The 17,196-nt window shown below is 37.3% G+C and overlaps 1 protein-coding gene across 1 annotated transcript in view; it reads right to left on the reverse strand.

Annotated features, from left to right (window-relative positions):
- SOAT1 (sterol O-acyltransferase 1) overlaps window positions 1-7,847 on the reverse strand; it is a gene marked incomplete at both ends in the record, with an annotated part of 50,318 nt that extends 42,471 nt beyond the window's left edge. Inside the window, one exon of the mRNA XM_084250603.1 lies at window positions 7,727-7,847. Within this exon, the coding sequence (XP_084106729.1) occupies window positions 7,727-7,847 (121 nt within the window). The remainder of the gene's footprint in view (window positions 1-7,726) is intronic.
- Between the last annotated feature and the right edge of the window lie 9,349 nt (window positions 7,848-17,196).

A 17,196-nucleotide genomic window follows, 5' to 3' on the forward strand; every position in this document is an offset into this window, starting at 1 on the left:
ACAATGAGAAGATAAAATAATGAACCTAGTGCTACATACTCATTAAGAGCACTTTCACATTTGCTCTTGTTACTTTTGTAAAAGAGGAAATCTAAGCAATGACAGGCTAAAAGTCATCCACCTAGCAGATAGTTAATGACTACAAGACTTGAAAAGCCCTCTTTTGATTTCATCCTGCCTTTCTAACTTTCTTTCTAGGCAAACAAACTACAATCTATCTGTACTACCTCTTGAAAATCCTCTAAAAGCAACAAAACACCATACAAATAACACTATTCTATCTTAATTTCCATGACTTTGTAAGCTCATTACCTGTCCTCTAGCTTGAATGCCCTATCCCAGTATCTTCCTCAAAGACCAAACTAAGTTCTACTTTTTCTATAAAGATACCTCTCTTCATTACTCTAAAGCAAGGTTACCTTTTCCTGCCATTCATCTCCTATACCATTTAGTTTCTATAATTTACTTAATTCCTATTTCTAACATAAAACTGTTTTCTGTTTTAGTATCTTATTCAACTAAATATTCCTACTAGAAAAACTGGTACAATACCTTACATATAGATCAAAGGTGCTTAACTAAGACACTAATTTAACCTGTTGGCTGGAAGACAGTAACTATACTATTTAATCTCATAGGATGTGTTGCATAGATGGGGAAAAATTACTACTAAAAGCTATTCTTACTCCATGAGCCTAGATCCAAGATTTAACTTTTGGTAAAGTTACTAAAAATATCTAAATTTAGGATGTTCTTCATAGAACAAAGGAAAGATATATATATATATATATATATATATTTAAAAAAAAAAACAAGCTCATCTCAAATTTTTCATCCCTATATAGCTCTAGCAACTACCCCTTAAAAACTGTCATAAAGTTGATTGTATGCTTTCCCTATTAGAACATTGCTATATTTGTGGTTCCTGCTCCAGGACTTAGTAACACAAAGAAATAAGAAAAAGAAGAATTCGCACACAAAGCAACACACCATTTCTATAGGTTTCCACTCCTTTCGTAAGTCAAATTATGCATAATATCCCATTAGTTAAAAATGAATGTACCCATTGTGCCTGGGTAATATTTTACTTAATTGATTTTTAGCAATTCTCCTAAAACACAATTTCTCTTGAATACATTACATTCCAGGGGGTGGGGGAATGGAGGGCTGGAATCATTATTTTGTTTGCCCCCTTTGAAACCTTTTCATAGCTTTTATTTTGCATACCTTTTTTTTAAGTTAAAAAAAAGGTTAAGTCTAGTATCTTCCATTTCCTTTGACTACACTTCCTGCAATGAACTAAAATACTTAAACTCATTCTTTTGATAATTAAAGCTATAAAAAGTATTAATATACAGTAACTTTATAACTGCTGACAATTATGTTATGTCTCATTGTCCAAAGCATTTTTCAAGTTAAATGGAATTTTTTTAAAGATTTAGGCCAGAGGTGTGAGGGGTGAGAGGATTCACCAGAGACAGAGTGGGGAACAGGTCAGGCAGACTGGCTGAAATATACTGCTGAGGGGAGCAGTGGGCAAGACAGGAAAGGTCTGCTGCCCCATGTGGGTAGCTCCCTGGCCGGGGACTGAACTCTAGCTGCAGAGGCTTCGTATAGCTTCACAGAGTGTTGTGCTTAATCCCTTGCACCACCAGGGAGGCCTTAAAGATTTATTTTATATCTGGGTAGAAGTACTGGAGTGTAGACAAGAGATGCAGGGGTGAGGGGGTAGGTGATAAGAGTCACCAGAGACAGAGAGGGGAGCTGTGGATCTACTGAAATACACTGCTAAAGGGAGCAGCAGGCAGAGACAGAAGAGGTCTGCTGCACCACATGTGGGTTAGCTCCCTGCCAGGATGGAACTCAAGCTGCAATGCTTGATAGCTCTGAGACTTAATCCCTTGTGCCACCACAGAGGCCCTTAAATGGTTTTTTTCATCTCTCAAAATGCCATGTCATTTTCAAAAGCTCACATCATCTATGACTGAAAAAAGTATTAAGTTACAGGCACTCTCATATTGCACTTGGAGTGCAATAATTCCAGAGAGCAATTTCGCAACATCTACCCAAAGCAAAAAAAAAAATTCAAAAACATGCATTATTGTTGACCTGAAACAATTTTTAGGACTATATCCAAGGAAAAATCATAAATAGTTGAAATTTTGCTTATATGCATTTTCTAAAAACAAGTAAACATGTTTTGCTTTTATCCTAAGGGGAAAAATGTACTCTCAGCCTATTTGGTTAATCAAAACTCTGTGTGGACCAGTCATTTTTATGAGTAAATGCATATACTGGATGAGGTAGTATGATTACAGAGTAACAATGTTTACTTTTTTTTATTTGTACCAAAAGACACTCAAATTTGTTACAAAAGGCATGTTCTGCAGTGTTCAGGTATTTATGTATTTATGGGAAAGAACAATGAACTTGAATAGAACTGAATATTAACTGAACTAATATTTTTAAAACAGTGCCTGATATATGATAAACTTATAATAGTAATTATTATATTATTTATCAAATGTTTAAAAGTTTGCTTTTTAACAAAGCAGCAAAATTAAAGATAATAAAGAATGAGTCCTACCAGCAACCTGCAAATTAGGAGAAAAGTTGGGAATTTCCTCAACCTGATAGAGAATATAAAAAAAAACCCCAGATCTAACATACTTAATGGAAAGACTGAAAACTTTCCCCCCCAAAATCAACAACAAGATATCCACACTTGCCAATTTTATTCAATTTTTTATTGGAATTCTACCAAATAGTTAGGCAAGAAAATGAAATGAAAGGCAGTAAGAGGTATTATATTAGAAATTAAGAAGTAAAACTCACTTTCAACTGCAGATGGCTTGATTTTGTAATATAAAAAACACTATAAGAACCACATAAAAATTATTAGCACTAATAAATGAATTCAGCAAGACTGCAGCATACAATATGAATGTACAAAAATCAAGCTACATTTCTATATAGTAGCAAGAATTGGAAAATGAAATTAAAATAATTCCATATACAATAGTATCAAACAGAACAAAATATCTATAAATATTTTAACAAAAAAGTATAAAACTTTTATTCTGAAAACTATAAAATATGGTTCAAAGAAACTACAGAAGACCCAAATAAATAGAAAGACATCCCATGATCATGGATTAAAAGCCTTTATATGAAGATGGCATATTAGTTTCTTATGACTGCTGTAATTTGTTACATCACCACAAAGTGATGGCTTTAAACAACAAATATTTATTCCCACATTGTTCTGAAAGATGAGCTAAAATTAAGGTGTCAAAGCAGAGCAGCACTCTTTCTGGAGGCTCTAAGTAGAATCTAGGTTTTGCTCTTCAGCTATTGGTGGGCTGCAAGCATTCCTTGGCTTGTGGTCATAGCATTCCAATCTTCAAGTATCTACAAATCTATCTCTGTTCCATCTTCAGATCATCTCTAGGTAAAGTTAAATCTCCCTCTGCCTCTTACACATGTGACAAAATTTAGGGCCTATGTGAATATTTTAGATAATCTGAAGATTCCTAACTTAATTATATCTACAAAGTCCAATTTCTCACTATTATCAATGTATAAAGTAAAATTCACAGGTCCAGGTTTTAGGAATTTTGGGGGGAAAGGGCATTTCTTGGGCTATCACAGATAACACTCCTGAAACTGATGTGCATATCCAATGCAAAAGAATGAAGCTGAGCTCTCATCTCATATCGCATACAAAAATAAACTTCAAATGGATTACAGATCTAAAAGTAAGACCCAAAACTATAAAGCTCCTAAAAAGAAAACAAAGCTTTATGACACTGGTTTGGCCATGATTTTCTGGATATGACAACAAAAGCACACACCACAAAAGCAAAAATAAATAAATAGGATCATACCACACTTACAATTTTCTATGCAAAGACTATAATCAATGAAGTGGCAAGAAGGAAAACCTCAAGTTTCTTTATTGTGGTAAGAATATTAAAAATATGTTGAGGATAGACCTCAAGTTAAGTATACAGTACAGGTGTTAACTATAGACACAGGTGGTATAGCAATCTTCAGAACTTACTCATGTTGCATAACTAAACTTTATACTCTTTGAACAATAATTCCCCATTTCCCTTGTCCTCTAGTAGCCATCACTCTACTGTGTTTCTATGACTTTGACTATTGATATCTTCTGTAAGTGGACTCATGTAGTATTAGTCCTTCTGTGACTATCTTATTTCATTTAATATGTCACCTAGTCCATTCACATTGTCACATATAGCAGGATTTTCTTCTACTTTAAGACAGAGTAATATACCATTGTACATATGCTGCATTTTCTTTATCCATGTATCTGCCTATGGACAACAGATTTAGGACAGGTAGAGCATATGATAATTCTGTGTCTAATATTTTGAGGGACCATCGTAATAATTTCCAAAGCTGATGTACCATTTACATTTCCACCAATGGTGTAAAAAGGGTTTTAATTTCACTGTACCCTCACCAAAGCTTGTTATATTTTTCGTTTTTCTTTTGTTTTTTAAAATAACCATCCTAACAGATATAAAGTTTTATCTCATTGTGACTCTGATTTGCAATGCCCTAATGATTAATCAGTGATGGTGAGCACATTTTCATGTTTGTTGACCATGTTTGTCCTCTTTGGAGAAATGTCTATTCAAGTCCTTTGCCCATTTTTAAATAAGTTTGTTTTTCTGCAATTGAATTGTAGAGGTTCCTTATATTTTTGGATATTAATCCCTCAAGAGATAAGTGCTTTATAAATATTTTCTCCCACACTCTAAGTTGTTTTTTCACTCTCTTGATTTTTCCTTTTGCCATGCAGATGTTTTTTAGTTTGATATAGTCCAACTTGGGTAATTTTGCCATTGTTTTCTATGCATTTACTGTCATATTCAAGAAATCATTGAAAACTCAATGTTATGAAGCTTTTTCCCTACGATTTTTTTCAGGAATTTAATACTTTCAGATGTCTCATTTATTATCTTTAATCCACTTGAGTTGATATTTGTGCGCAGGGTTAAAGTATGGGTGAGAAAATTCTGACACACACATGTATACACATACACTTGAGGTTAGGACATAAAGTCATCCCACCCATAGATTACTGTAATTATGATCCACAAAACAAGAATTCAAGAATCACACAAGTTGAGTTTAATGAAAAAAAAAATCCTTGGAGACTCAGATATCCTATTGCTCTGTCTCTCCAGAAGATGCTCAGTAACACATACTGAGAACTGCCACTGAGAGTTGTGTATCAACTGTAACTGGCACATGAATCACCTGGGGATCTATTATGAAATTTTTATTCAATAAATGAGGTGCAGCATTTCTAACAAGATCCCAGGTGGTGCAGATGGCCCCGGTCCTGGCTGGTTGGCCATACAGCTAGCATGGTTTATGTCCTTTAAGTCTTTGCCCCACAAAGGCCACAAATGATCCATCTGCTTATTCCCCAAAGTGAATGAAGAAATACTAAAGTAAATAAAGAAATTTCTTTTATTTTCCAGATCATCTTTACTTACATAAAACCCAACAGGAAGTCAGGCTTTTTTACTTAAGCTAAATAATTTTTAATAACTGTGCTAAAACCACTCCAGGTTTAAAACTTAATGAACTAGGGTATCCTTGGTGGCGCAAAGGGTTAAGATGCAACCTATGAAAGTATCTGGAATCGCTGCAGCATGAGTTTGATCCCCGGCCAGGGAGCTACCAACATGGCACAGCAGAACTTTCATGACTCTCTCTTTGCTCCCCTCAGCAGTGTATTTCAATCTGCCTGTTCTGCTCACCACTCTGGTGAATCCTCTCACCCCCCACACCTCTAGCCTATACCCTAGCTCTTGTATTCATAAATAAATAAATCTTAAAAATAAAACTAACTTAATGAAATAAGAAAATGAATACTAAGAAATATATAGAGGGCCTCCCCGGTGGCGCAGCAGTTGAGCGCTGGGTTGCGAAGCTGCCCGCAGCCTCTGCAGCGCTGGTTCAATACCCAGCCACTGGGTGAGGGTCCCACATGGCACACAGACATCTCCTGCCGCCCGCTGCTCCCCTCAGCAGTGTACTTCAGTCCTTCTGCCTGCTCTGCTCCCTGCTCTGGCTCTGGTGAATTCTCTCACCCTCCCGTGCTTCTGACTGTACCCAGTGCTTGTATAAATAATAAATAAATAAATCTTTTAAAAAAAAAAGAAAGAAATATATAGAGATCACTTCTTGGCCTTTTGGCTAAGACCAAGTTAAGAATATACAGAAATTAGTGTAATTTAATAGCCTTTAAAAACTGGGACAGAAAATTTTATCTAGAGAAAGTTTTAATATAAAGTAACTTTTCTGTTTTCTAAAACAGACAACATGGATTATCATCCAGTCCTTAAATCCAGCTGCTTTTATTTACAATTAAAGTAAGAAAAACAAAAGGATGTTTCTTTATGAAAGAAGTCTCAGATGTCAAAGACAATCTGTCTCAGAATGTTGCATCCCTTTTGTTAACCAAACAAATCTTAAATCCTTGTCACAATCAAACCTATACAAATGTCACCGCAAAAATAAATACCCTGATGCAACAGATGACATCAACTGGAATTATGTTTACAAGTCTATCAATCTTAAGTATAAACCTTGACCTTCGCAAAAAGTACTGCATCACACTCTTCTTTGTATTCATGTATTAAGCAAACTTAGAAGTAAGAACTAATAAAACTCCTACCTCTCTCTCCCAGAGAGTTACAGTCTAATACTGAGCTAGGTTGGGCACTCTGCCAATAATTCTCATTGTGCTCATTCCTTTATTGAGATTAAATAGTAGCACTTATCTGTAATAATTCAACTCAGCTAAGGGGAGCAGGGAAAATTGCTTATTCACTTACCTTGGAGAGCCATGAAGGCAAACACACCTGCAATGATCACTACTATAAGCCCCAGCTCCTAGCAGAGCATCAATAAGTATTGGTGATTGAAGAAACAAATAACTGGTATATAATACATAGCAAATATATTAAAAAAAAAAAGTTCAGTGAATTAACAAGAAAGGGCCTATTATCTAATTTCTTTTTTGTTCTGTCACTAGCTATATAAAAATATATGCTATATAAAAATATCAGTGAAGTAAGTCAGAAGGAAAAAGAAAAATATCAGATGGTTTCACTTATAGGAGGACTACACGGGAACCAAATAAGGGATCACGGGAAAAAAGTGACAATAAAAAACAAAACAAAATTAACAGGCAACTATAAATCAGAAGCATTCTGCAGGGGAAGGGAAGGGAGAGGGATAGGGATCAAAATAAAGGCAGGAAGAGCACAAGGGACTATGGTGATGGTGCACGGGTAAATTGGTGGTGGGAATTCTATGGGGACTACACCTGAGAAAAGAAAGCAAACATTGTATAAAACTGAACAATGATGTAAAATATATATAATTTTTTTTTTCAAAATCTATGACAAGTAAATCCTAAGTACATATTGCAAACTCTGCTTTCATCAATAAAGCTGACCTCTATCCACATGTGCAGTAGTATAACAAGGTGGCTGTGAATGGCCTTTAAACTGAACTGTTTCTAGTCTCTTTATCAATTTGTTTTTCTCTTCTGTACTTTATAGTGCCTACCAGGATACCCAATTTTTATAATAAAGCGAGTTAATGAGATAGTAATTCTTATTTTCAACGCTGATTTGTTCTCTATTAAAACACTTTAAAAAATTAAAAGTCTCACCATTATGAGGTCTCTCTAAGGATTCCTTTGTAGGATATCTCTGATCTTCATTTTCTTCAGTATTTTCATCATTGGGTTTTGCTAGGCGTCTTCTTAAAGATATCTTCTCCTCACTCACCATTGTGTGGTCTAGAAAAGATGTAAAAAGCTTTGAATTAAATATCTGGTTAAGGAAAATTTATAGTATCAACACATTTAGGGGAGGTGAAAAATGATGATACGCTACATCTCCTCCTTTTGTTTCACTTTAATCATATCTAAAGCATTTTCTGAGTATAAGATATTTTAACAAATTTGAAGAAATTCATCCCTATATGCAACTGGTTTCAAAGATCCTAATTTAAACATAACCCTCAAAAGAACAATTTAGTGAGACAAACAAGGCACATGAAAAATTATTCATGAAATTGCAAAAGTACAAAGATGCCACAAAGTAGAGTACAACAATCTAGTTCAATGGTGAAAACACTAAGTACTTGAAGTTCAGAGATAGAAGAGATCATTAAGAGACGTAAAGGTTTCACTGAAAAGAAGGTATTTGAACCAAGTCTTTTATTTTTATTGTTTTATTTTTTTAAAAATTTATTTATTTATGCATACAAGAGCTGGGGTACAGGACAGCGATGTGGAGGGTGAGAAGATCCACCAGAGACAGAGTGGGGTTCAGAACAGGCAGGTTGACTGAAAATACACTGCTGAGGGGAGCAGGAGAGACAAAAGTCTGCCTCGCCATGTGGATTTCTCGGTGGCCAGCTGGGGACTGAACTTGTGCTGCAGAGGCTGTGGATTGCTTCATAGCTCGGTTATTAACCCCTTGCACCACCAGGGAGGCCCCCCAAGTCTTTTTTTTTAAGATTTATTTATTTATGCATACAAGAACTGGGGCACAGGCCAGAGGTGCAGGGGTGTGAGATGATTTGCCAGAGACAGAGTGGGGAATAGAACAGGCAGACTGACTGAAATACACTGCTGAGGGGAGCAGCGGGCAAGTCAGGAGAGGTCTTCAGCACCATGTGGGTAGCCCCCTGGCTGGCCGGAGATTGAACTTGTGCTGCAGTGGCTGCGGATAGCTTCATAGGTTGCTTCTTAACCCCTTGCACCACCAGGGAGGCCTGGAACCAAGTCTTAAAGGATGAGAACACAGCACCCCATGGGTAAAAAGAACTTCTAAAAAAATCTTCTTAAGTCTTGTTCAGGGGACTATGAATGAACAGACTACTAAAAGACAAGAAACAAGCTTTAGCTGAATATCTACTAAGCACAAAGATTCTTCTGGGTGCTTTGGGGTCTCTCATTTAATCTTACAACTTGGCAAAAAAGATGTTATTACTCCTGGCTCATATAAGAAAAAAATAAGACTCAAAGCAGTTATTGTCTTCACCCACACACCAGGAACATATCTGTTGTTGAATAAGCTAGTTTATTAGGAGCACACACCAAGGGAAACTGTGGGTGTCTCAATAAATATATACTAAAAATGAGTTACTTAGGTTTAGGGACTTGTCAAGGTGATTTTAAGGGAGTCCAAAGCAGCACATGTCCACTCTGGCTTGGGAGCCAAGAGAAAGTAGGGTCCATTCTGAGTGGACAGATAAATAAATCTCTTCAGAGAAGGAGAGAGGCTAACACTGCAATTAATAATCACCAGTAATCATTCACCTGGAGAGGGGAATGTGGGCTATTTTGTGACTTGGACAATGTTGCTGTTCATCTGAGTTCAGGCATGATTATGGTGTGGTGTTGTTCTTATCTTGTTCCATCATGGTCACAGAATGGCCTTGTCTGATGCTGATGGTCAGTGAAATTATATTCAACAGAAAAACACTTAAGACAAGCCAGATGGTAAGTGTCAGGCTAGTTCACAGCAACACCAGGTCTGGCTGATAGCAACAACAGCTCAGCTCTAGGATGCTAGAGCTTTTCTTTGTCTCATACACTAACCTGCCCAAGACCACACAGATAATGACAGGGCCAAATGTGGATCTGGGTGAGATACAAACTACAAACATCATTAACTATTTAAAAAATAATTTAAGTTGGCAACAGGGAAATGAGATAAAAGAAAAGGATACACAGGAAAGTTGCAAAGTGTAAAGAACTAAGAAGTTAGGAGTGATAAATATGATCAAAGTTTAGGTAGGTCATTATTAAGATAATACAAGGTTTACTCTAAGGCAGTGTTTTACTAACTGACAAATCTAGATTATTTTCCTTCTACTTTTCCCTAATATCAAGCAAGAGAAACAGAATTAGGCAACAGTAGATGAACATGTCGGTGGAAATTTTAGGAGACTAGTAAGGTTCAGTTAAAAGGAATCTAGGAAAGAGGTCAGGGCAACAGATAAATCTGAAAGTCATTTACATTAATACTAACAGAGGACAGCAGAAAAGATTACAGAAGTGAAAACAACTAAACTCTGAGGAATGCCCTCAAAGTAAGAGTTCAGGAAGTAAAAAAGAAATCAGAGGGAAAAAACAAGAGTTCAAAAGATGCAAATGAACCAAGATGACTCTAGAGGCATAACGTATAATGTATAAAAACCATGACTCATGAGTGATTCCATGCTTTACTATTATGCATTTTAATCTCAACATAATCTTTAAGGTAGTTACTATTTTTTATTATTCCCAAAATATTTGTCTAGTCACCATGTCTTCCTTTATACTTTTTTCCTGTCTCCAACAGCTGTTTATTCTCTGCCCTTTATCAGGCTAACCCAACTCACTTTTTAAAGCAAGAGTCACAGCAGAAGCAGGTACAGCTGTAATAACAACAGCTTTAACTTAATGAGCACCTATTATGTACCTACCAGGTCCTGTGCCACTAAAGTTGTTTACATTTTCTTATTCAACCTTTATAATGTTAGTAGAGCAGTATTACCCTATGTAGGGGCAGGAATGGACACAGTGCAGGTTTTCTATGATCCAGTAGACCAGGGCAAAGGAGGAGTCAGAGTCCTGGAGACCTTGGTGGCTTTTGCAGGCTTTTATTGGGATTTACCGGATACATGGCAGGTAGGGGTCTTCACTCTTTCTGGGCTCTCTGGTGATCTCTGCTGCTCTGCTCTCATGGTTCTGCTTCTGCTTCTTCTTCTCTCAGCTTCTGCTGGCGTCCCTGCGATGCTGCCCTTAAAAGCCCAGTCTCAGCCCAGGTGAATCCCATCTACCTCTGCCCACACTCTACTCCAGGTGCCCGCCATGAGGCATGCATTCGGGACCACAGGGTTCCATCATCTATCCTAATGGCGGGAGGGCAGAAAAGCCTGATACTTTTTACCTTACCCTACACCCTAATTTTTCAAAAGAGAAAAAATATATAAGGGGGTGATTCTTTTTAAAGATTTTATTTATTTATTGTAGGGTAGGTAAAAGATGTCAGGCTTTTCAGCCAGCCAGGGATCAAACTCATGCTGCAGAGGCTGCGTATTGCTTCATAGAGCGGTGCCTAACCCCTTGCACCACCAAGGAAGCCTCTAGGTAGGTGATTTAACTGGCATATGATATAATCAAATCATATAATTCCCCAATAGCAGAAATGGATTCTACTACAAGTATTCTTAGTAATAACATTTCAAAATAAGAACAATGAGATTGAACAGCCAATCCTGTAAAAACAAGGTTACCTCAAACTCAACTTCTCTGCTAAAGTCCCTTTGACCACCATCTCCCATCTGTGGTCCCTCTGAGTTCTACGCATCCTGCCATTCTCGGAGCACTACTATCTGCCTCTCACACTAAGCAAAAGCTTCTCAAAGACAGGAACTATGCAGTGTTTTCTCTTTGAGTCCCTAAAATCTAGTGAGAAGTATGTGGAGCAGAAAATGGATGTATCAGTTTATAACACAACCTATTATTCTAAGTAATAGGATACAAGTGCTCTTCACACAGACAATCAAGAGAACAACATATGCTGGGTAGAAGCCAATAAGCCTCTTTACCGTCAGCAGCTTTATACCTTCCATTCAACAATAAGGGCAACAACTGTTCTTAATGAGGGTGAGGGTGGACCCCCTAGACTCCTGAGGATAAGCAAGAACTACTTTATTCAATAAATAAAATAGGCAATGACACATTTATCACACAAAGAAAGCAATCCAGGATAACTAGAGCAATGTTACTTTGCTTTTGGCTGAGACCAGTATAACCCAGTGAGAAATCAATTAACTTAGGCAGATTAAAGTACTAATTGAGGGCCTCCCTGGTGTCTCAAGGGGTTTAATCTCAGCACTATGAAGCTGTCAGCAGCTACTGCAGCAACCTGTCTGGCCTGCTGCTCCCCTTAGCAATGTATTTCAGTCAATCCACCAGTTCTGTTCCCCACTGTCTCTGGTGAATCCTCTCACCCCCCTTTCCCCAACTCTGGCCTATACCCCAGCTCTTGTATGTATAAATAAATAAAATAAAACTTTAGGGCCTCCCCTGGTGGCGCAGCAGTTGAGCGCTGGGCTGCAAAGCTGCCCGCAGCCTCTGCAGTGCTGGTTCGATCCCCGGCCGCCAGCGAGGGTCCCACATGGTGCGCAGACCTCTCCTGCCATGCCTGCTGCTCCCCTCAGCAGTGTATTTCATCAGTCTGCCTGTTCTGTTCCCTGCTCTGGCTCTGGTGAATTCTCTCACCCTCCTGCGCTTCTGACTGTACCCAGCACTTGTATAAATAAATAATCTTTTTAAAAAATAATAAATAAAATAAAACTTTAAAAAACATAAAGTACTAATTAAAAGGGAAAAAGAATAATAAACCAAGTTTGACAGACAAATGTTGTTAATAACAGGCCTCAAAAAACCAATTTAAGCATGGGTACCCTGCAGAAAAATAAAAAATTAAAGGTATGTTTGGTGTAGAGATTAGGAACGATCAGGCTTGTCTAGAGAATAAAACCTTACTTCACAGGGACTCAGTTTGCACAATTACACACCCAGAGTTAAAACCTATTTTAGGAGTGAACCAAAAGAAAGAAAATACTAATTATCCGTAACAAAATCTTTATATCATTGTCTACACCAATATATTTCGTCTCAAGTTGCCTCTACTAAGCAGGCGTTGAGAACTGTGATGTAGTGAAAAAGCAATGAATTTGGTGGTATCAAAATGCCAAGAGGGTGCCTCCCTGGTGGTGCAAGGGGTTAAGCACCGCACTATGAAGCAATCTGCAGCCTCTGCAGCATGAGTATGATCCCCGGCCTGCCAGTGAGCTACCCACATTGTGCAGCAGACCTCTCCTGTCTCACCTGCTGTTCCCCTCAGCAGTGTATTTCAGTCAGTCTGCCTGTTCTGTTCCCAACTCTGTCTCTGGTGAATCCTCTCAACCCCTGCACCTCTGCCTGTACCCCAGCTCTTGTACGCATAAATAAATCTTTAAAATAAAAAAATAAATAAAAATAAAAAATACCAAGAGTAGTGTGAGTCTCTGCTCCCTCACATCATTGTGACCCAGGTAAATCCTCCAACCTCTCTAAATCTGTTTCTTAATCTAGGAAGTAAAGATAAATACCACCACAGGGAATTATAAACAAAAAAAATGTAAGATACTACATACAAAGTGCAAAATAATTTATTATTAACAACCAAGTTTAAAAAATTAACCAAGTGATCTGATACCTACCTATCTACCACCTGTATGCTAAATGACACTGTCAAACATTAAGCCATAATCATCTACTACTTGTTTGCTTTTATGATATATTAAATGAGAGTAAAGTACCACAATTATATACTTTCTCAAATGCCATGCGACTTCCAAGAAAATATTACCAAATTTTATTTTTGCCATTATACAGATGTGAGGAGGAAGTACTAGTATTTAAAATGGCTCCCCTCAATTTTGATCAAATCCTCATATCATACAAATCATAAGATTATGGAGATGAGATATAACCTGAACTCTCCAACATTCAAGTCATCTAACAACATATGGCTATTTTCACAGGAAATGAAGGCAGGTTGATAATAGTAATATTCAGCTCAATTATTCCTTTTCTAGACAGGTAAATCATTTTGTCTTTTGTGTGGAGAGTGGATCACAATGAAGGAAAGAAATGTAACAAGGAACCAGTTAGCAGATGACTGCAAACATCCAGATGGGGGATGAAGATGAGCTGAACCTTTCACGCATCTAAGACAGGACCTTGTGAACCTATGCCCTTACCATCCTAGACACTCGCTGGACAGGTGGACGACTACTTCAGCTATTGCAAAGCAAAAAACTCAAACTGTAATGAATGCTAAATGGTTTCCAAGTGCTAACAAGGGTTTTGTCCTTATGTGTAAGGTGTACCACAGCCTTTTCTTGCCCTCCCATTAAGATAGGAGCTGAAGGGGGCCTTCCTAGTGGTGCCAGGGAGGTGACCCACATGGTGCAGCAAACCTCTCCAGTCTACCTGCTGCTCCCCTCAGCAGTGTGTTTCAGTCAATCCACCAGTTCTGTTCCCCCCTCCGTCTCTGACGAATCTCACTCCCCTCACCTCTGGCCTGTACCACAGTTCTTGTATACATAAATAAATCTTAAAAAAAAAAAAAAAGACAGGAGCTGGAGAGAGCGAAAGCTTCCTTGTTTCCTATTATTTTGAGGTCACTGTTCCTCCTTTGATTCCTTAAACACTTCACTGGGACTATTCCACCCAAGCTTGTCACAAGCACGCCCTATATTCCCAGCCACTACCCTCATTCACTAAGAATGTGAACACCTAACTCATCCACCCACTCCCACCACGAATTCTTCCACATCATGGCCTCTAAGCTCGTTGACTTCTTGTCTCCAACAAGACATTCTTGTTCCCTGAAAGCCTCCCCTACAACTTCCTGTTACCAATAACTAGCACGTCCATAATTTTTATTTCCATCATCTTAACCTTTGAACACCCTCAGTTAACTCGACACCTAAACAACAATTCTTTGATGACTCCCTCCCCGACCAGGCCCACACTTGCCTCAGTTCCAGATACATTAAGGCCTACTTTACACCTTCAAAAGGATAATATCTGTATTAATACATATATCTCAATCAAACTTAACATGACCAACTGAACTATTGATGTTCCCTCCAATACCACTCTTTGTGTTGTCTTTCCTACCTCAGTTAACCGGACTAGCAGTCACCTTTACCCAGATTAAAAGAAACTACACCTAGCATCATCCTTGATTCTTTACTTACCCTCATTCAACCCACCAGCAGGTCCATCTGACTCTGCCTTGGAGTCAGTCTTACCCCTATTCATGACATCCACTACCTTCACCAGTCTAAGTCATTGTCACCTCACTGCCGTACCTAACTGGCCTCCCTTTATTTTGTCCCTTCTGGTTTTTTCTTTTCAAATACACCCAGAGTAATACTTCTGAAAGCTAAGTAGAGCAAGCCACTCCCTACTCAAAACCCTTCAAACACTTGGATTTTGTGCTAAGTCCTCACCATCTTCTAATAACTCCTACATGACCTGCCACTCACCTCCCTCACGCCCTCCTCCATACCCATAACTTCCTATTATAATTCTCACATGTTCTTCTGTTACTGTGGCCTTCTGCTGCTTCTTGAACAAGCCACACTCATTCCCATTTAAAGGTATATTTAAAGGTATCTACTATTTTCCCCATCTGGAAAATCTCCCCCAAGTACCTGCCCCGCTTTATTTTTCTTTAGAGCACTTCTCAGTCAATACATTGTAGCATTTATATTCTACCCACTCCAAAGACTATGAGCCCCATAAAAAGTGAAATTTTGTCTTGTTCACTATTTTATCCAAGTGTCTAGAACTATGCCTGGAACACACTGCACTTAATACACATCTGAATGAATTGATAAATATTAATAATTAGTAAGCATTTTCATGTACATTAAGGAAATAAAGCAAAAAAGCCCTTCATAGTTTATGAAGTAATCACTAATAGGCTACTATGAGAGCTGAAACTGATATTTACTTTTATTTCTACTTCACCTGTTAATACTAAAAGGTAATAATAAAATAATTCAGGAGGACATTTACTTGGTTTTGAATTTAAGCTATTAAGTATGTTCATAAAATTGATCTGTTCTTTATCTGTTCTTTAAACTTTTTATCAACATCTGCTACTCAGGACTTAACTAAGCTTAGGTTGCCTGAGAGACTGTTTAAAAAAAACAAAAAATTGCTGACAAATGCCATGCCCTTTACATTGAAATATCTTTCAAATTTGAGAGCTTATTCTCCTGAAATAATCAATTCATTCATGAATAAAACTGTTAGTAAATTCCTTTTTTTCTTTATACATTATTTGTATTTATATTTTTATTTATATACAATAGTAGTATTAATATAAATTAAAATAAACTAGCTCATATAAATTAAATTTATAAGTGAAACACTGAAATAATATTGTAACTTTTTAACCATGTCACTTTGTTTTGTACTTAGCATTTTTCAACTTTACTGAGGTATAGTTTTGAGGGTTTTTTTTATAATTCATTTACAATTTACAATTTTATTTACAAGTCATTTACAATTTTATTAATGAGGAAAAGTGACAGGAAATCAAACAGTGGAGACTTACACAACAGAACATCACACACCACTGCATATATAGTAAATTCCTTTTAGTGGGAAGTCAGTATTTGCATACTCTCTGATAAGACCTTCAGGTAGGACCTTTAACCTTAATAATCACCCTGTGAGGACAGTAATCCTGTTTACATTTTCAAACAGAACATGGTAGTGACTATAAAAACAGAACTATAGATGACAGGAAAGGAAGAAAACTTTAAAGGTAGGAGCTAACACTAAAATAGAAATGGGACACTAGATCTTTCCGTATCAGACCAAAGGGGCTGCTTCTTAATGAGTTCTGCAGTACATCACTGTATCAAAGCAGACTGTACTAAAGTTCATGCTTTAATGACCCTGGCACATCTGAAAAAGGTTACAGTACTTTAATAAACATAAAAGGCAAGGGGAAAAAATTCACATTGAAGAAATTTTTTAAAGTTCTGACATTTAAAAGGATGTGCTAATTATCTGAAAAGCCATGTTATTAAGTACCTCTTTCTACAGTGATGTCAGATCACTGTGTTGTAATACAGGTCTACCCCCACTACATCTTCATACACACACATACATTGTGTCAAGAGAAGGCATAACTAACATTTAAGTAAGTCAAACTAGTCCTCATCCAGAAAGTGACATCAGAGCCAGAGTTCAAAGAGGGGATACAAGTTTTTGAAGCATCAAAACAGAGTGGGAGGAAGCAAGCACTCAATGAAAAACATGAGCAAGTACAGACCATGGTGATAGATTCATTATCTCAAACATTTTATTGAGGTCTACTACATGCCAAACCCTGGGATACAAAGATGACTACAACAGTCTGTGTGCCCTCCAGGTGTGAAAATCTAGTGGGCAAAAAACATTAAAAAAAAAATTATAAACACCTAATGATATTACAGAACAGTAATTGAGATGTTAAGTGTAAGACAGGAATACATGTTTGATGCCTAATAGAATTTAAG

This window comes from Talpa europaea, assembly GCF_964194135.1.
Source record: "Talpa europaea genome assembly, chromosome: 12".
NCBI lineage: Eukaryota > Metazoa > Chordata > Mammalia > Eulipotyphla > Talpidae > Talpa > Talpa europaea.